General features: G+C 35.1%; 1 protein-coding gene and 1 non-coding gene across 9 annotated transcripts in view; one reads left to right on the forward strand and one right to left on the reverse strand.

The window, feature by feature from the left end:
* The window catches only part of CSNK1G3 (casein kinase 1 gamma 3), a 128,240-nt gene that overhangs the window by 51,852 nt on the left and 54,258 nt on the right, over positions 1–22,130 (forward strand). For all 8 annotated transcript variants that reach the window (XM_057540793.1, XM_057540792.1, XM_057540797.1 and 5 more), the window contains exon 4: positions 6,482–6,551. In XM_057540793.1, the coding sequence (XP_057396776.1) occupies positions 6,482–6,551 (70 nt within the window). The remainder of the gene's footprint in view (positions 1–6,481; positions 6,552–22,130) is intronic.
* On the reverse strand, positions 13,978–14,084 carry LOC114238652 (U6 spliceosomal RNA). Its single transcript, XR_003623967.1, has one exon. It is a non-coding gene; the product is annotated as a U6 spliceosomal RNA (small nuclear RNA).

A 22,130-nucleotide genomic window follows, 5' to 3' on the forward strand; every position in this document is an offset into this window, starting at 1 on the left:
ACAGGAGAAATAGAATCAGGGCCACCATTCTAGTCATGAATGTTCACAGTATACTCTTCTTCAGGGTCAAAGAGTCAAACACAGATTTCCCTAATGCTTGATCTAATAGCCACTTAACCTTGTGTACATTTATGGCATTAATTTATTTTACACTGTGCTTAAAGTTGACTATCTGGATTTATTAACCTTAGGGAGACAAAGATGGCTAGTAGAGTATTACATTATATAAGAGTTGAGAGTCCCTCCCATCATGAAAACTGCACAAGCCTCTTAGATAGCCTCATCCACCAGAGGACAGAGAGCAGAAGCAAGAAAAACTACAATCCTGCAGCCTGTGGAACAAAAACCGTATTCACAGAAAGATACACAAGATGAAAAGGCAGAGGGCTATGTACCAGATGAAGGAACAAGATAAAACCCCAGAAAAACAACTAAATGAAGTGGAGATAGGCAACCTTCCAGAAAAAGAATTCAGAATAATGATAGTGAAGATGATCCAGGACCTTGGAAAAAGAATGGAGGCAAAGATTGAGAAGATGCAAGAAATGTTTAACAAAGACCTAGAAGAATTAAAGAACAAACAAACAGAGATGAACAATACAATAACTGAAATGAAAAATACACTAGAAGGAATCAATAGCAGAATAACTGAGGCAGAAGAACGCATAAGTGACCTGGAAGACAGAATGGTGGAATTCACTGCTGTGGAACAGAATAAAGAAAAAAGAATGAAAAGAAATGAAGACAGCCTAAGAGACCTCTGAGACAACATTAAACACAACAACATTCGCATTGTAGGGGTCCCAGAAGGAGAAGAGACAGAGAAAGGACCCGAGAAAATATTTGAAGAGATTATAGTCGAAAACTTCCCTAACATGGGAAAGGAAATAGCCACCCAAGTCCAAGAAGCGCAGCGAGTCCCGTACAGGATAAACCCAAGGAGAAACATGCCGAGGCACATAGTATTCAAATTGGCAAAAATTAAAGACAAAGAAAAATTATTGAAAGCAGCAAGGGAAAAACGACAAATAACATACAAGGGAACTCCCATAAGGTTAACAGCTGATTTCTCAGCAGAAACTACAAGCCAGAAGGGAGTGGCATGATATACTTAAAGTGATGAAAGGGAAGAACCTAAAACCAAGACTGCTCTACCCGGCAAGGATCTCATTCAGATTCGATGGAGAACTCAAAAGCTTTACAGACAAACAAAAGCTAACAGAATTCAGCACCACCAAACCAGCTCTACAACAAATGGTAAAGAAACTTCTATAAGTAGGAAACACAAGGGAAGAAAAGGACCTACAAAAATAAACCCAAAACAATTAAGAAAATGGTCAAAGGAACATACATATCGATAATTACCTTAAACGTGAATGGATTAAATGCTCCAACCAAAAGACACAGGCTTGCTGAATGGATACATAAACAAGACCCATATATATGCTGCCTTCAAGAGACCCACTTCAGACCTAGGGACACATACAGACTGAAAGTGAGGGGATGGAAAAAGATATTCCATGCAAATGGAAATCGAAAGAAAGCTGGAGTGGCAATACTCATATCAGATAAAATAGACTTTAAAATAAAGACAGTTACAAGAGACAAGGAAGGACACTACATAATGATCAAGGGATCAATCCAAGAAGAAGATATAACAATTATAAATACATATGCACCCAACATAGGAGCACCTCAATACATAAGGCAACTGCTAACAGCTATAAAAGAGGAAATTGACAGTAACACAATAATAGTGGGGGACTTTAACACCTCACTCACACCAATGGACAGATCATCCAAAATGAAAGTAAATAAGGAAACAGAAGCTTTAAATGACACAATAGACCAGATAGATCTAATTGATATTCATAGGACATTCCATCCGAAAACAGCAGATTACACTTTCTTCTCAAGTGTGCACGGAACATTCTCCAGGATAAATCGCATCTTGGGTCACAAATCAAGCCTCAGTAAATTTAAGAAAATTGAAATCATATCAAGCATCTTTTCTGACCACAGTGCTATGAGATTAGAAATGAATAACAGGGGAAAAAATGTAAAAAACACAAATACATGGAGGCTAAACACTACGATACTAGATAACCAAGAGATCACTGAAGAAATCAAAGAGGAAATCAAAAAATACCTAGAGACAAATGACAATGAAAACATGACAATCCAAAACCTATGGGATGAGCAAAAGCAGTTCTAAGAGGGAATTTTATAGCTATACAAGCCTACCTGAAGAAACAAGAAAAATCTCAAATAAATAATCTAACCTTACACCTAAAGAAACTAGAGAAAGAAGAACAAACAAAACCCAAAGTTAGCAGAAGGAAAGAAATCATAAAGATCAGAACAGAAATAAATGAAATAGAAACAAAGAAAACAATAACAAAGATCAATAAAACTAAAAGCTGGTTCTTTGAGAAGGTAAACAAAATTGATAAACCATTAGCCAGACTCATCAAGAAAAAGAAGGAGAGGACTCAAATCAATAAAATTAGAAACGAAAAAGGAGAAGTGACAACAGACACCACAGAAATACAAAACATCCTAAGAGACTACTGCAAGCAACTCTATGCCAATAAAATGGACAACCTGGAAGAAATGGACAAATTCTTAGAAAGGTATAACCTTCCAAGACTGAACCAGGAAGAAATAGAGAATATGAACAGACCAATCAGAAGTAATGAAATTGAAACTGTGATTAAAAATCTTTAAACAAACAAAAGTCCAGGACCAGATGGCTTCACAGGTGAATTCTATCGAACATTTAGACAAGAGCTAACACCCATCCTTCTCAAACTCTTCCAAAAAATTGCAGAGGAAGGAACACTCCCATACTCATTCTATGAGGCCACCACCACCCTGATACCAAAATCAGACAAAGATACTACAAAAAAGAAAATTACAGACCAATATCACTGATGAATATAGATGCACAAATCCTCAACAGAATACTAGCAAACAGAATCCAACAGCACGTGAAAAGGATCATACACAATGATCAAGTGGGATTTATCCCAGGGATGCAAGGATTCTTCAATGTATGGAAATCAATCGATGTGATACACCATCTTAACAAATTGAAGAAGAAAAACCATATGATCATCTCAATAGATGCAGAAAAGGCTTTTGACAAAATTCAACACCCATTTATGATAAAAACTCTCCAGAAAATGGGCATAGAGGGAACCTACCTCAACATAATAAAGACCATATACGACAGACCCACAACAAACCTCATTCTCAATGGTGAAGAACTGAAAGCATTTCCTCTAAGATCAGGAACAAGACAAGGATGTCCACTCTCACCGCTATTATTCAACATAGTTTTGGAAGTCCTAGCCTCGGCAGTCAGAGAAGAAAAAGAAATAAAAGGAATCCAAATTGGAAAAGAAGAAGTAAAACTGTCACTGTTTGCAGATGACATGATACTATATATAGAGAATCCTAAAGATGCCACCAGAAAACTACTAGAGCTAATCAATGAATTTGGTAAAGTAGCAGGATACAAAATTAATGCACAGAAATCTCTTGCATTCCTATACACTAATGATGAAAAATCTGAAAGTGAAATTAAGAAAACACTCCCATTTACCATTGCAACGAAAAGAATAAAATACCTAGGAATAAACCTACCTAGGGAGACAAAAGACCTGTATGCAGAAAACTATAAGACACTGATGAAAGAAATTAAAGATGATACAAACAGGTGGAGAGATATACCATGTTCTTGGATTGGAAGAATCAATATTGTGAAAGCAATCTACAGATTCAATGCAATCCCTATCAGATTACGAATGGCATGTTTTACAGAGCTAGAACAAAAAATCTTAAAATTTGTATGGAGACACAGAAGACCCCGAATAGCCAAAGCAGTCTTGAGGGGAAAAAACGGAGCTGGAGGAATCAGACTCCCTGTCTTCAGACTATACTACAAAGCTACAGTAATCAAGACAATATGGTACTGGCACAAAAACAGAAACATAGATCAATGGAACAAGATAGAAAGCCCAGAGGTAAACCCACACACCTATGGTCAACTACTCTATGACAAAGGAGGCAAGGATATACAATGGAGAGAAGATAGTGTCTTGAATAAGTGGTGCTGGGAAAACTGGACAGCTACATGTAAAAGAAAGAAATTAGAATACTCCCTAACACCATACACCAAAATAAACACAAAATGGATTTGAGAACTGAAGGTAAGACCGGACACGATAAAAGTCTTAGAGGAAAACATAGGAAAAATACTCTTTGACATAGATCACAGCAAGATCTTTTTTGATCCACCTCCTAGAGTAATGGAAATAAAAACAAAAATAAACAAATTGGACCTAATGAAACTTAAAATCTTTTGCACAGCAAAGGAAACCATAAACAAGACGAAAAGACAACCCTCAGAATTTGAGAAAATATTTGCAAATGAATCAACGGACGAAGGATTAATCTCCAAAATATATAAACAGCTCATGCAGCTTGATATTAAAAAAGCAAACAACCCAATCCAAAAATGGCAGAAGACCTAAATAGACATTTCTCCAAAGAAGACATACAGATGGCCAAGAAGCACATATGTAAGGCTGCTCAACATCACTAATTGTTAGAAAAATGCAAATCAAAACTACAGTGAGGTATCACCTCACACCAGTTAGAATGGGCTTCATCAGAAAATCTACAAACAACAAATGCATGAGAGGGTGTGGAGAAAAGGGAACCCTCTTGAACTGTTGGTGGGAATGTAAATTGATACAGCCACTATGGAGAACAGTATGGAGGTTCCTTAGAAACTAAAAATAGAGCTACCATACGACCCAGCAATCCCACTACTGGGCATATACCCTGAGAAAACCATAATTCAAAAAGAGTCATGTACCACAAAGTTGATTGCAGCTCTATTTACCAGGACATGTAAGCAACCCAAGTGTCCATCAACAGATGAATGGATAAAGAAGATGTGACACATATATACAATGGAATATTACTTAGCCATAAAAAGGAACGAAACTGAGTTATTTGTGGTGAGGTGGATGGACCTAGAGACTGTCATACAGAGTGAAGTAAGTCAGACAGAGAAAAACAAATAGCGTATGCTAATACATATGTATGGAATCTAAAACAAAAAAGAAAAAAAAATGGTCAGAAGAACCTAGGGGCAAGACGGGAATAAAGATGCAGACCTACTAGAGAATGGACTTGAGGATACGGGGAGGGGGAAGGGTAAGCTGGGACAAAGTGAGAGAGTGGCATGGACATATATACACTACCAAACGTAAAATAGATAGCTAGTGGGAAGCAGCCGCATAGCACAGGGAGATCAGCTTGGTGCTTTGTGGCCACCTAGAGGGGTGGGATAGGGAGGGTGGGAGGGTGGGAGATGCAAGAGGGAAGAGATATGGGGACATATGTATATGTATAACTGATTCACTTTGTTATAAAGCAGAAACTGACACACCATTGTAAAGCAGTTATACCCTAATAAAGATGTTAAAAAAAAAAAAAGTGAAAAAAAAAAAGGCACATGCACCCCAATGTTCATTGCAGCACTATTTACAATAGCCAGGTCATGGAAGCAACCTAAATGCCCATCGACAGATGAATGGATAAAGATGATGTGGTACACATATACAATGGAATATTACTCAGCCATAAAAAGGAACGAAATTGGGTCATTTGTTGAGACGTGGATGGATCTAGAGACTGTCATACAGAGTGAAGTAAGTCAGAAAGAGAAAAACAAATATCGTATATTAACGCATATATGTGGAACCTAGAAAAATGGTACAGATGAACCGGTTTTCAGGGCAGAAATTGAGACACAGATATAGAGAACAAACGTATGGGCACCAAGGGGGGAAAGCAGCGGGGGGGTGGTGGTGGTGGTGTGATGAATTGGGTGATTGGGATTGACATGTATACACTGTTGTGTATAAAATGGTTGACTAATGAGAACCTGCTGTATAAAAAAAAAATGATCAAATGTATTCTATTGGAAAGAAGCAAAAATAGACCATATGTATTGTCTAAAAATATATATATATATATATATTTGATCTTTAAAAAGAAATCAACAGAAATTAAAACTTCACCTTTGACCTTACTCAAACCTAGATTCCTCTCCTGAGTTAAATACTGGTTTATTATGTAGCTTTTAAAGACCTTTTCTAATGCATTCATATGCTTCTGAATGTTTGAAATATTAAATATTATTTTGCTTTATTGAGGTGGGTATTTTCATATGTATGGATACTATATGTATTTCTGGAAATTGTTGAACACTGTTTTACTCTGTCTCAGATTGTATTTTAATCAAGGCAAAAAGTTGAAATATTATAAGGAACAATCCTTGGAATACCAAACAACAACAAAAAAAAAGAGTTGACACCAAGATTTATAAATTCAGAATTAGGGCCTAGTGATATTTTAATAACTTAAATATTTTTTGTTGTTGCTTTTTTTTTTTTTTAATTAGGAGCCCATGAAATCCAGAGCACCACAGCTACATTTGGAATACAGATTCTACAAGCAGTTAGGATCTGGAGGTAAAGTCTTATATTAATTTTTAAATTTGTAATAAAATGGATTGTCATGATAATAACTCTGTAGTTTCAAAGAATAGTATGTTAAATTTAGTTAATATTAATCACTTCTTAAGGCAATGCTTAGTAGATATTTTCTTACTAGAGTCTTCCCTTTTTATTCTAAATATGACATTTTTGGAGCTTTTTGTGTTGGTACTAATATAAGTAGAGAACATTGTAAAAAAATTTAATTTGAGAATATAAGGTGCATATAGTTTCCAGATGCTTAGCCTTTTTGGTGGTATTATAGTTATTGAAATGACTTACGACATGGTGGTAGGCTGAAAAATGGCTGCATAAAAAATATCCATATCATAATCCCTGGAATCTGTAAATGTTACCTTATAGAAAGACTTCACAGGTATGATTAAGTTAAGGATCTTGAGATCAGGAGGTTATTCTGGGTTATCTGGGTGGCCCCTAAATGCAGTCACAAATGTCTTTGTAAAAGAGAGTCAGAGGAACCATTTACATACACAGAAGAGGAGAAGGCAAAGTGCCTACAGAGGGCAAGATTGGAGTGATATAGCCATAAGCCAAGGAATGCTGGCAGCCATGGAAACCTGGTATAGGACTGTCCTATAGAACCTCCTTGATTCAGTCTGTTGAAACTGATTTCAAATGTTTGGCCTCCAGAACTGTGAGAAAATAAATTTTTGTTATTTTAAGCCACAGGTGTGTAGTAATTACAGTGGCTGTAGGAAATTAATACAGATATATTTTTACATAAACTCTAAATCTAAATGAGAATGGATATTTTGTGCCATTGGAAAAAACTAATGAGAAAATTTCCCAGTTTACATTGCATTTACTTTATGTTAACGTTTCTCTCAGCTCCCCTTTTTCTGTTCACTACTATTCTAACTGTAATGATTTTATACATACAGTTTCTTATCAAGTAGGGATATTTTGTTTCCCCAGATTTAATAAAATGGAATTTTTTCATGTGTTTTTTTTGTAAGCACATGTTTACATTCTACTTGTTAGAGTTGTACATTTATTAATACATTATCAATTTTGCATTCTTTTTTTTTCTAAGAGCATACTTTCCGAATGAGTAGTCATTGTGGAGACAATAAGTTGACATTTTGTAATAATGTTTTTATCATTATAAACGTTCTATAGTGCATGTTTAAGTCTGATACAGACAGGCCTCCAGGACTTATCAAAATTATCACTGACAGCTGAGATGTAAATGATAAGGGGACACAACTAATTATATGTGAAACCATACATATTAGTTAGGACTGGCAAGTGACAGAAAGCCCTGAGAAGCTAAGTGGAAAAAAAAAAAAAAAGGAGTTTATTGACTCATGTACTGTAAATTCAGGGAAAGGACTTATCTATAAGACATTGCAATACTGTCATCAGGGACATTCTTGAGTTTGTCTTTATGCTCTGCCTTTTTGTGTGTGTGTAAGCTTTGTTCTCTGATTGGCCCTTCTTATGAGATGGCAGAGGTGCTTACCAACAGCCCAGCTTAGCAGTTTTAAAAGTATCTGTTAACTAAAAATTTCAGCAAAAGTTCTAGGACTGAATCTTACTGTCTTATTTTGTGTCTAATGATTTAATCACTGAATTTGATTGCCCAGACTTACTCATCTCAGGCACTACCTGTGAAGTTCAGGGACTGAGAATGGGGAGAGGTGTTGTCTAATGGGAAATTGGGGTGTTACCAGAAGAAGGAAGATTGGATGCTGGGGAGATGAAAATAAGAGATCTATCTACTTAAGTAGTAAAACTATCATTTGGAAAAATAGGATTGAATACTTTAATTGGATAAGAATGAATAAGTTAATTTAGAGTTTAGGGAGTCATTGAATTGAATACCATGGTGCACTTTTATTATTATATTCTTTACTTTTTTTAACTTTAAAATTTATGTCAGGGATAGTAATAATAAAGTGGAACATACATCTCTTAGCACTTGAATGCCAAAGGGCTGTTGTGCCCCACGACTCCAGGGACCGCCATTTAGTCTGCATATATAAGGGTGCTCCCCTGTACTCCAGGGCATAGCACTTACATAAATTGAAATATGAGTGTTATTGCTTGAAGGTGTGTGTTATGGTGGCTCTGAAACTCTGACAGGTGTGTGTAGTTTTGAGTGTTTCATGTGAATCATGTGAATTTTAGTTACTTGTTAGTGTTTTTATCAATCATGAATTTTAAAAACATTTTTGAGTACTCGTATGAGCTTTATAGAAAAACAAGAGTGTTTAATTGTTTTGAGGAGAGACTGATGACTTAAAAATGATTTGATTTTGGAGTTGCTACTTGAAAGGATTGTATTTTCAGACTGCTCTTAATCATAAGTGGGGCATTCATAGTAATTTAATCTATAATTCTTTTATGATATTGTAAGTTTCATTTAAGTAGCAACTTGCTTGTTAGTGTTCTCTTTAAAAATAGATATACTGGGCTTCCCTGGTGGCACAGTGGTTAAGAATCCACCTGCCAGTGCAGGAGACATGGGTTTGAGCCCTGGTCCGGGAAGATGCCACATGCTGCGGAGCAACTAAGCCCATGCACCACAACTACGGAGCCTGCGCTCTAGAGCCCGTGCTCCGCAACAAGAGAAGCGACCGCAATGAGAAGCCCGCGCAGCACAACAAAGACTAGCCCCTGCTCTCCGCAACTAAAGAAAGCCCGCGCACAGCAATGAAGACCTAGTGCAGCCAAAAATAAATAAATTTTTAAAAGTAGATATATTTTATCAATATTCAGAATATATAAAGAAATCCTAAAACTCAACAACAAAAATACAAACAATCCAACTTTAAAGTGGGCACAGAACTTGAATAGACATTTTTCTAAAAAAGATAGATATACAGATGGCCAATAAGCACATGAAAGGATGCTGAATATCGCTAATCATTAGGAAAATGTAAGTCAAAACCACAAAGACATACCACTTCACACCCATTAGGGTGGCTGTTATTAACTGAATAAAGGAAAAGCAAACCAAAAACCAGTAAACAACTAGTGTTGGTGTGAATGTGGAGAAATTGGAATCTTTGTGCATTACTGGTGGGGATGTGGATTGCTGCAGCTGTTGTGGAAAACAGTACGACTGTTCCTCAAAAATTAAACATAGAATTACCATTTGATCCAGCAATTCCACTTCTAATTATATGCATAAAAGAACTGAAAGCAAGGACTTAAACACATAGTTGTACACCCATGTTCATAGTGTGATTTTTAATAGCCAAAAGGTGAAAACAACTTTGAATGGATATACAAAGTGTGGTTATATACATGGAAGGGAATATTATTCAGCCCTAAAAAGGAAGGAAATTCTGACACGTGCTACAATATAGATGAACCTTGAGAACATTATGCTAAATGAAGTAAGCTAGTCACAAAGGGACAAATGCTGTGCGATTCCACTTTTTGAGGTACCCAGAGTAGTCAGATTCATAGAGACGGAATGCAGAATGGTGGTTGCCAGGGGCTGAGAGGAGAGGGGAGTGGGAAAATATTGTTTAATGGTTATAGAGTTTCAGTCTGGGATGATGAAAAAGTTCTGGAGGTGGATAGTGGTGGTGGTTGCACAACAATGTGACTATACCTGATGCCACTGAACTGTACATTTAAAAATGGTTAAAATGATAAATTTTCTATTTATATTTTGCCACAGCAAAAACAAATTAAAACAGATTTATTTGGAATTATTTACTGAGATATCTGTGGAAATAATATACAGTTTATCTAATTCTACTCTCTAGGTTTTGATTCTCCTGTAAGTCTTTCTCCTTATCTAACCTCCCTGGCAGTATCTCACTTTTCTCTCTTATTTGTTCACTGAATCTGTTACATATATACAGTAGGACTGTACAGCTTTACTGCAGTGTGCATATGAGGGTTGACTCTTTATATTATTTATAGCTTTCCATAGGATTAGAATATTGTTTTATACCATTATCACTTTCCCTGATAGCAAAAACTTAATGTTTCAAATGGTCTTGTTTTGAAATATCCACTCAGCATTTATTGAGTAAAATGAAGATCTAGATTTGGGAGTCATCAACACATAGGTGGTTTTTAAAGGTAAGGGAATGGATGAGGTCTCCCATAGGAGAGTGTAGAGAGTGTCAAGAGAAGAGGAACACAGGCAAAACCATGATGACCACTGGATTGGGTAGGAATAAATTTGACTGTCAGTATCAAAAATCATGCCAGCAGTAGCTTAAACAAGTAAAGCAATGTTATGTGAGGAAAAATAAACAAGGAGTCCTGAAGTAGGCAATTGTAGGATTGATATGGCTACACAGAAGTAAGCAATCAGGCTCACTCTAGCTTCTTCCTTCTGTTTTTAGTATGTGGCTTTCATTTTTATGATCCTGGATTTTTTTGTAACAGGAGGGAGGAAGGAAAGGATGAAATTACTATCTATATAAGGATAATTTCCCATTCTTTATGCTAGCCTTCATTCTTAAAATCTAGTCATACATGTATGTCCCTACTAGAATCAGAAATTCTATATACCCGGAATTTCTCTCCCTATCTTCTTTCCCCTTACTTTTCCAATGATTTCTCTCTCTTCCAAAAGACCTGTTTGTTTTTCTGGATTATCTTGTTCCATTAGTGGCTCACCCATTCGAGCTGAAAGTGTTAGTTGCCTTAAATTTTGACTTTTTGGGATAATCATCAAAAAGGTACGTCAGTTATGTCTCTTAAGAGATCTCTTGACTTCATTCTCTTCTCCCATTCTTCATTGTCACCTTTTTTTTGAATTGGGCTTCTTTTTGTGCATCTCACTTCCTTCTTCCCTCCATTCCTGTTAGAGACTTGTCATTTAGTATAGTCCACGTTTCTTTCTCTTTCTACTTGACCCACTTTTTAGTTGCACTAAACTTAGTGTTCTCTGAATAGATCTTATTACTATTTTCATATATCTGTATTCTTTCTGGAATGTCTTAGTTTCTCAATGAATTTCTTCTTTCTTCAGTCCCCAGCTAAAGTGTCTCCTCTTTTGCAATGCATTTTCTGGTATCTGTTTCATTACAGACAAAGCTTCTTCTTTGACCTGAAATTATTTTGAATATATCTTCATTTTTCTTTCATCATACCATATTATATTTCTATTTGCTTATGTCTCTCTCCTCCATTAAAATTTGAACTCTTTGAGGGCAGTGAGAATCATATTTTTATCCTTGAAACTGAGCAGAATGATTGACGATTGTGGGCCCTTGGTAAATGGTTGAAATGGTAAATTCTTTAATGAGAATAGTAGACTGTTTTCTATCATCAGATGTGAAGTTGCAGTACATAATCTCCAAGATTTCCTATAGCTTTTTAACTTTTGTGATCGTATGTTTAAAGTTTGATATATTAATATTATGTAAAATCATATTATTACATTTTGAGTTTATTCCACTTTTGACAAATAGACATAACCATGTAATTTCAAAAACTTATTTATTTTAATTAATATCATTTGTATCACCCTATGATTAGGTAAATTTAATTTTAGAGGTCCAGAAATAGAAGGAAAAAAAGTCAGTGATGAGTAATTTTTAAATGATCAGAAACAATAAACCAAGGACATATGCAGGTAGTTATTTAATTAACTGACTGTACAATTCAGGTGCCTAAAAATAATCACTTTCTAGAGAAGCATAGGTTTTAATTATTAGAATTAATTCAGTTTTTTTTTTATTTACTTGAAAAAAAGTTTAGTTGAATTGTTGATATGACACTTCATGAAAATGCATGGGACAGATTTTGCAATTTATGGGGAAAATTTTTTTGAAGATCTGTGATTCCGAATAATGCTTCTGTGTCTTAAATTATTTCCTTGACATCAGATGGTTTATATAGGCCATATTGACCTAATTTGCAATCATTTATTCCTTGGAATTTCTTTATCAGCTGATATTTCATCACAGAAAGTCAAATAACCTTTTTTTTTTCCTGTCATAAATTACTATTCTTGGAAGATCTCTAACTATGGAAATGATATTAAATATACTATTTGAGACCATGCATATGTTAAATTGTTAAATAATTGTTTCTCAAGTGAGTGGCTTGATTTTTTTTTAAATTTATTTTTAACATCTTTATTGAAGTATAATAGCTTTACAATGGTGTGTTAGTTTCTGCTTTATAACAAAGTCAATCAGTTATACATATACATATGTCCCCATATCTCTTCCCTCTTGCATCTCCCGCCCTCCCACCCTCCCTATCCCACTCCTCTAGGTGGCCACAAAGCACCAAGCTGATCTCCCTGTGCTATGCGGCTGCTTCCCACTAGCTATCTATTTTACGTTTGGTAGTATATATATGTCCATGCCACTCTCTCACTTTGTCCCAGCTTACCCTTCCCCCTCCCCATATCCTCAAGTCCATTCTCTAGTAGGTCTGCATCTTTATTCCCGTCTTGCCCCTAGGTTCTTCTGACCATTTTTTTTTTCTTTTTTGTTTTAGATTCCATATATATGTGTTAGCATATGGTATTTGTTTTTCTCTTTCTGACTTAACTTCACTCTGTATGACAGCCTCTAGGTCCATCCACCTCACTACAAATAACTCAGTTTCGTTCCTTTTTATGGCTGAGTAATATTCCATCATATATATGTGCCACATCTTCTTTATCCATTCATCTGTCCATGGACACTTAGGTTGCTTCCATGTCCTGGCTATTGTAAATAGAGCTGCAATGAACATTTTGGTACATGACTCTTTTTGAATTATGGTTTTCTCAGGGTATATGCCCAGTAGTGGGATTGCTGGGTAGTATGGTAGCTCTATTTTTAGTTTTTTAAGGAACCTCCATACTGTTCTCCATGGTGGCTGTATCAATTTACATTCCCACCAACAGTGCAAGAGGGTTCCCTTTTCTCCACACCCTCTCCAGCATTTATTGTTTGTAGATTTTTTGATGATGGCCATTCTTACCGATGTGAGGCGATACCTCATTGTAGTTTTGATTTGCATTTCTCTAATGATTAATGATGTTGAGCATTCTTTCATGTGTTTGTTGGCAATCTGTATATCTTCTTTGGAGAAATGTCTGTTTAGGTCTTCTGCCCATTTTTGGATTGGTTTGTTTGTTTTTTTGATATTGAGCTGCATGAGTTGCTTGTATGTTTTGGAGATTAATCCTTTGTCAGTTGCTTCATTTGCAAATATTTTCTCCCATTCTGATGGTTGTCTTTTGGTCTTGTTTATGGTTTCCTTTGCTGTGCAAAAGCTTTTAAATTTCATTAGGTCTCATTTGTTTATTTTTGTTTTTATTTCCATTTCTCTAGGAGGTGGGTCAAAAAGGATCTTGCTGTGATTTATGTCATAGAGTGTTCTGCCTATGTTTTCCTCTAAGAGTTTGATGGTGTCTGGCCTTACATTTAGGTCTTTAATCCATTTTGAGTTTATTTTTGTGTATAAAAATATGGAACGCTTCATGAATTTGCGTGTCATCCTTGCACAGGGGCCATGCTAATCTTCTCTGTATCGTTCCAATTTTAGTATATGTGCTGCCGAAGCAAGCACGGCTTGACTTTTTGATGTTGCCTGAACTATGTAGTTCTAAAGAATAATTTTGTACTTCTAAAGAATAATTTGATAATAGCAGCAGTGGCTGTTTCTAAAATTAACACTCGTCATAGTATCGTCTTCGAAGAATTAGAAAAACTTCTCTTCATTCTTTATACTGACCCTTCTGGCTTCTTGGTTTATGTCTTGTTTATTGGTTTATTTAGCCCTGTCTCCTAGCTAAGTGGGCTTTGGTGATTCCATATTGTATGAACACTTTATCATACTGTTCACTTTGGAGAAAGGTTGTAGGTAATAGTATAAACCTTTTAAACGTGGGTATATGCATTAAATAATTTCTAAAATTTCTTTTATTCATTAAGTTGCCAGATTAGAGTTTCTCTGACCATGTTTTAAGAATTTAAGAAATTCTACTCTTTCTGTATATCTTATAAGTGTCTTTTTGAGAAAAAAGAGAAAATATTGTCAAAACCATGAAAGTTAAGTGAATAAAATAATTAGAACATTACCTATTATATTTTGGTATTAACAAAAATAATGAAGAATACTATACAGGTGAGGTGGTAGTTAGTGTAGACTTATTTCAGCCTAAATAACCAACAGTTTATGTAGCAGCTTCTTAGACTTCCTTTTTCTGTATTAGCTTAATTACATTTAGAAGGCATCTTAAGTATATGTAATATTCCTGTCTCTTTATAGAGGCCTTTCTGTATGGGAATTTCTATAAGTTATGCATTGCTAAACTTTTACTAATTTATATGTGAATATGTATATTGGTACTGTTGGATAGAAGTGTACAAAGTTTTTCTGTTAAATTTGTAGTTTATGGAGAATGTGTGTGTTTAAAGAATGCTATGCATTATCAATATAAGAAGGAAAGGTTAACAGATAGTGGTTTCAATTTGGTTTATATGGTCCAGGTATTAGGATAGTTTATGTTGTGTGGTAATTATACTATTAATATTTTCAGTGATTAATTAATCACACAATAATCTTACATAAAAAACAGACCTTATTTTTGAATAGGGTATAACTAAATGGTGATGAAGGACTTAATTTTCTGAAATACAGCATCATTTTTGTAATTCCCTATGTAATCATAAGAAGTATAAAGCCTTGAAAAATAATATGATTTCATGTTTTATTTTTATTTTTGATTTAAATATAAAGAAGCATATTGTGAGAAGAACAGATCTGTAAGCTTGCAGATTGAGTGTAAAAATGGTAAGAGAGAGTCCATTTTTTCTTAACTGTTTATGCCTAAAGAGGATAGTAACTGAATAGTATATAATATATAATATTTATTCAATATTCCATATATTGTAATAAACATTACTTGTTTGTAGGTGATGTTATTTTTAATGTTCTTTGAAATTAAGACTAATTTTTAAATGTGTAAATATAGAATTATCACTGAAAGGACTCTTTTCTTCTGTTTTACAGTGGGGTGGCTTTTCCTTTTATTTGGGGTTAATTGCTAGAATATTACTACTAAATGTGGGTGATATGGTGTTTTAATGGAATGACTGTTACCAAGTCTGGAACTCATTGCACCTATTTGTTCATATTAGGGGTTCCTAATCAGACAGAACAGTAATTCTCAAACTTTTGGGTCTCATGATCCTTTTAGACTCCTAAAACTTTTTGAGGATCCCAGAGGGCTTTTGTTATTGTGGGTTATAGCTATTGATATTTACCATATGAGAAATTAAAACAAATATAAAAATATTGCTATATTAATTCATTTTAAAATAACAACAATAGTATTTTAAAATCACAACTGATGCTATTTTCCAAATTTAAAAAAATGTGAGAAAAGTGGTCTTGTTTTACATGTTTTGCACATCTCTTTAATGTATGGCTTAATAAAAAACAATGGATTCTGCCTTCAATCCATTGCCATGTCACATTCACATAGCCTCTGGAAAACTTGACTTTCACTTGTGAGAGAATGAGAGTGAAAGAGTAAATAACATCTTGGTGTTATTATAAAAATAATTTTGATGTCACTGCCCTCCTGAAAGAGTCTCATGGACCACCTACCCCTGTCCCTAAGTGTCTCCAGACGATGTGTTGAGAACTGCTGAGCTAGAAGTATAAGCTTTTGTTCTAAAGGTTAAGAATGCCTGAAAGCAAAACTTCCTTGGAAAAGAACATAGCCTATCTGATAATTCTATACTTAGTTATTTCTAATCAGATTTTAGTTTTTCTTTTTTTCTTTTTTTAATGGTCTTAGTCGCAGCACATGGGGCCTTTCGTTGCGGTGTGCAGGCTTCTCTCTAGTTGTGGCGCATGGGCTCCGGAGCACATGGGCTCTGTAGTGTGGAACTTGGGCTCTCTATTTGTGGCGTACAGGCTTAGTTGCCCCGCAGCATGTGGGATCTTCGTTCCCCGACCAGGGATCGAACCAGCGTCCCCTACATTGCAAGATGGATTCTTAACCACTGGACCACCAGGGAAGTCCCGGATTTTAGTTTTTCTTGACCGAATCTGTAGAGTTTAAATTTCCTGTTAAGAATGTTAATACTGTTGTTCTAGTTCTTCCTACATGAACAATACTGGACCTGAAAATGGAAAGAAACATCATGATAATATTTCTTTTAATAACATGCTTAACTGTTGCCCACCTATAAGGAACTGAAGTACCAAGCAGTATTGAGAGTATTAGACCTCCAAGTGTTATTTTGTGACTTTAATTAATTAATGTTGTTTTGTCACTTAAGTGGAATGCTGAAATATAAAATGAAGTGTTCAATTAAATTAATTTTGGGAGAGTGATGGTGAGATTGTATTTTCATACAATATGTGAATTTTGTATTCTTGCCAATTCTTGAGCTTTTCTTGGGAAAAAATATACTTGTCTTGAATATTGGGGATGCTGATAAGCATCACTGAAAATTAGTGGTGTTTGAAGCTATCAGACTAACTTTCATCAACTCACCATCAATGACTTTTTATAGTAGTCTCAAAAATACTCTTAGAACAATTGGAATTGGGTGGAGTATAAGTTTATAGTTGAAAATTCACTGGGTGTAAGAACAAATAAAAAAGCTTGCTTTTGCCCATGAGTTGGATTGCATTCGTGCAGTTCAGTAGCCAAAAACTTTGATCAAGAGACACAGCTAGTAACTTAAAACCTTCATTACTCTTTGTCCTCAGCCTTCTTTCTGAGCCTCTCTCTTCTTTCTTGCCCTCTTGACCTTCACCTCTCCCACTTTCAAAAACCCTCTTTCTTGTGTATCATATTTATATTGGTGTGGTTGTTTTGTTTGGTGTTTGCTTAGGGTACTCCTCAGCCCCTGTTTGTTAGTTGCAACTTTTCCTAACTCATAACAGTTTAATTTGTTTGCTCAGTGTTAGAAAACTGCCCAGCCTTGTCCTGGGAAATGAAATTTTAGTTTGGTCTTTACAGTGTTTGCTTTATATTCTTGATTTTAAAAAAAATATGACTCTTGATCCTATACTTCAATGACAAAATATGTGTTGAAATACATTAGTAGTTATGTAAGAAGTTTTTGCATTCATTGACTCATAAAACAGTATGTATCTCAAAGAGTCAGAGTGAGATCGTCTTTTTTTTCACCAGAGATCTGTGCTGAGTCATGTTTTAAGGTAAAATTATGTTGCGTGATAAAGCTGAGGTACTTTTATTCGGATTGGAGACTAAATGTCTGTTTAATTTACTCAGTGAAATGTAATGCTGTTTATGGAATTTAGCCATCTTGGGTAAGGTAGAGATAAATATTTTTGAGACACTTTGAAACCATTAAAGAAAGGAAGTTTTGGAGAAAATTGAAGCAGTTCTCATTTGTCCCTTTATTGATCTTTTTCTTGGTGTTATTTTAGAAACCCAAAGTTATATTATGTGTATAGCTTGATTGAATGTACATGTTAGGTACACAGTAATTCTCTCAACAATGAGTTGGCTTATATGAAATACAGCAGAGCAGATTTACTTATGCTTATATCTCTTCAACTCTGAGAAATTCTGTGTGAATAATTATGAATTTTGAGTCATGCTTAATCGACAAGTTTGAAAAGAGGAGACTTGAAGGTTGGGTAAAAGGAAAAGTTGGCAATTTGGATAGCAGAACTGTGGTAGAAAAATTTGAAATGCAGCCTTAGAAAAGCTCAAACAGTAAGGCAGAGTAAATCTGAGCCCTAGGATTGATCCATTTCTTCTGTTAAGGAGGTATGGTAGGAAGGGAGAGGAAGCCAAAATTATTTTATAGGGCGACAGAGTCTGAATAGTACACAGTTGACCGTTGAACAATGTGGGTTTGAACAGTGTGGGTCCACTTATACATGGATTTTTTTCAATAGTAAATACTACAGTACTATACGATATAAGGTTGGTTGAATCCGAGGATCTGGAACCACAGACACAGATGAACTGAAATATGTATGTGGAGGGCCGACTATAGGTTATACATGGATTTTTGACTGCATGGAGGGTCAGTGCCCCTAACTCCTGTGTTTTTCAAGGGTCAACTCTACTTTGCTTAATTCCGAGTAGCTCCAAAATGAAGTTAATAGTTAAGAGTAGAAGTAAGGCTCTGTAACTTTAAATATTAGGGAGAGTGTTTGAGAAATACTTGCTCAGTTATAGTTAATACTTGGATTAAATAAATGTGGTCTAAATCTTTTTCCAATTCAAGTTTTTCTTTCTAGTCCCAGAATAATATTTTTAAGTTATGTAAGTTTCAGGTGTGCAGCATTATAATTTGACATCTCTACAGGCATACCTTGTTTCATTGTGCTTTGCTTTATTGTGCTTCACACATTTTTTTTCTTTTTTTTTTTTTTACAAATTGAAAGTTTGTGGCAACCCTACAATGAGCAAGTCTTCGATGTCATTTTTCCAACAGAATCTGCTCACACCTTGTCTCTGTATCACATTTTGGTAATCTTCACAGTATTTCAAACTTTTCCATTATTATTATATTTGTTATGGTGATCTGTGATCAGTGATCTTTGATGTTACTACTGTGACTCACTGAAGGGTCAGATGATGGTTAGCATTTTTAGCCATAAAGTGTTTTTAAGGTATTAAGGTATGTACATGGTATTTTTAGACAATGCTACTGTACACTTAATAGACTACAGTATAGTGTAAACATAACTTTTGTATGCACCAGGAAACCAAAAAATTCGTGTGACTTTATTTCGGTATTCCCTTTATTGTGGTGGTCTGGAACTGAACCCAAAATATCCCCTAAATATGCCTGTACACACTACAACGTGATCATCAGCACATTTCTAGTTACCATCCATCACCATACAGCTGACGCCCTTTACCCATTTCACCCATTCCACCCAACTCCCTTTCCCTTTGGTAAACACTAATCTGATCTCTGTATCTATGAGTTTGTTTTTGTTTTATTTTGTTTGTTCATTTGTTTTTTTACGTTCCACACATGAGTGAAATTTTACGGTATTTGTCTTTCTTTGCTTAACTTACGTCACTTAACATAAAACTTTCAGGGTCCATCCATGTTGTTGCAAATGGCAGGATTGGATTTAATTCTTTTTTGTGGTGGGGTAATTTTCCTTTGTGTATATGTACCTCATTTTCTTTATCCATTCATGCACCCATGGACACTTAGGTTATTTCCATATCTTGGCCATTGTAAATAATGCTGCAATAAACGTAGGGGTTCATATATCTTTTCAAATTGTTTTTGTGTTCTTCAGATAATACCTAGAAGTAGAATAGCTGGGTCAGATGGTAGTTCTATTCTTAATTTTTTGAGGAATTTCTATACTGTTTTCCATGGTGGCTGCACCAATTTTCAGTCCCACTAACAGTGTACAAGGGTTTCCTTTTCTCCGCATCTTCTCCAATATTTATAATTTTTTTCTTTTTGCTAATAGCCATTCTGACAGGTGTGAGGTGATCTCTCATTGTGGTTTTGATTTGCATTTCCCTCATAATTAGTGATGTTGAACATCTTTTCATGTACCTTTTGGCCATCTGTATGTCTTCTTTAGAAAAATGTCTATTCATTAAAAAATGTCCATTTTTTAATCACCTTGTTTGTTTTTGAGTTGTATGGGTTCTTTATATATTTTGGATAATAATCTCTTATTGGATTTACAAATATCTTCTCCCATTCAGTAGGTTGCCTTTTCGTTTTGATGATGGTTTCCTTCACTGTGCAGAAACTTTTTAGTTTGATGTAGTCCCATTTGTTCATTTTTGCTTTTGTTTCCCTTGCTTTTGGAATTAGATCCATAAAAATATCTCTAAGACTCATATAAATGAAGTTACTTCCTATGTTTTCTTCTAGGGTTTTTATGGTTTCAGGTCTTACATTCAGGTCTTTAATCCATTTTGAGTTAATTTTTGTGTGTGGTGTGAGATAGTGGTCTAGTTTGATTCTTTTGGCTGTAGCTGTCCAGTTTTCCCAGCACCATTTATTGAAGAGACTATTCTTTCTCCATGTATGTTCTTTGCTCCTATGTTGTCAATTAATTGCCCATATATTTGTGGTTTTATTTCTGGACTCTCAGTTCTGTTCCATTGATCTGTGTGTCTGTTTTTGTGTGAGTTCCATACTGTTTTGATTACTGTAGCTTTGTAGTGTACAGTTGACCCTTGAACATTATGGAGGTTAGGGTTGCCACTCTCTATGCATTTGCAAATTCATGTATAACTTATAGTTGGCCCTTGTATACACAGTTCCTCCATATCCATGGTTCTGCATCCTTGGATTAAACCAACCTCAGATTGTGTAGTACTCTATCTAGTATTTATTATTGAAAAAAATCCGTGGGTAAGTGCAGTTCAAACATGTGCTTTTTGAAGGTTTGCTGTAGTTTGAAATCAGGGAGCATGATAACCTCCAGCTTTGTTCTTCTTTCTCAAGATTGTTTTGGCTATTTGGTGTCTTTTGTGGTTCCATACAAATTTTAAGATTGTTTGTTTTAGTCATGTGAAATATGCCATTGGAATTTTGATAGGGATTGCATTGAATCTATAGATTGCTTTGGGTAGTATAGACATTCTAACAGTATAAATTCTTTCAGTCCATAAGCATGAAGTAGCTTTCCATTCATTTGTGTCTTCTTCGATTTCTTTCGTCAGTGTCTTAAAGTTTTCAGTGTATAGGTCTTTCACCTCCTTGGTTAAATTTATTGCTAGGTATTTTATTCTTTTTTATGTAGTGGTAAATGGGATTTTCTTAATTTCTCTTTCTGATAGTTCATTCTTAGTGTATAGAAAAACCACAGACTTAAGTATATTGGTTTTGTATCCTGTGACTTTACTGAATTCATTTATTGGTTTGAACAGGTTTTATTTGTGGCATCATTAGAACTTTGTATGTATAGTATCATGTCATCTGCAAATAGTGACAGTTTCACTTCATTCTTTCTGATTTGGATCACTTTTATTAATTTTTCTTGCCTAATTGCTACGGCTAGGATTTCCAGTAGTGTGTTGAATAGAAGTGGTGAGAGTGGGTATCCTTCTCTTATTCCTGATCATCATTGAGTATGATGTTAGCTGTGGCTTTGTCGTATATGGCCTTTATTAGGTTGAGGTATGTTCACTCCATACCCACTTGGTTGAGAATTTTTATGATAAATGGATGTTGAATTTTGTCAAATGCTTTATCTGCATCTATTGAGATGATCATGTGATTTTTATCCTTCATTTTGTTAATATATGGTATCATGTGGATTGATTTGCGGATGTTGAACATTCTTGCATCCTTGGAATAAATCCCGCTTGATTGTGGTGTATGATTCTTTTAATGTATTGCTTGATTTGGTTTGCTCATATTTTGTTGAGGGTTTTTGCATCTTTCTTTTTTTTTTTCTGTTTAAATATTTATTTATTTATTTATTTATTTATTTATTTATTTATTTTGGCTGCACCGAGTCTTAGTTGTGGCATTCAGGACCTTTTTAGTTGCAGCATGGGGACTCTTAGTTGCGGCATGCATGTTGGGATCTATTTCCCTGACCAGGGATCTAACCCAGACCCCTTGCACTGGGAGCATGGAGTCTTACCCACTGGGCCACCAGGGAAGTCCCAGC

Source organism: Balaenoptera acutorostrata, chromosome 2 (genome assembly GCF_949987535.1).
Source record: "Balaenoptera acutorostrata chromosome 2, mBalAcu1.1, whole genome shotgun sequence".
In the NCBI taxonomy this organism is placed as follows: Eukaryota; Metazoa; Chordata; class Mammalia; order Artiodactyla; family Balaenopteridae; genus Balaenoptera; species Balaenoptera acutorostrata.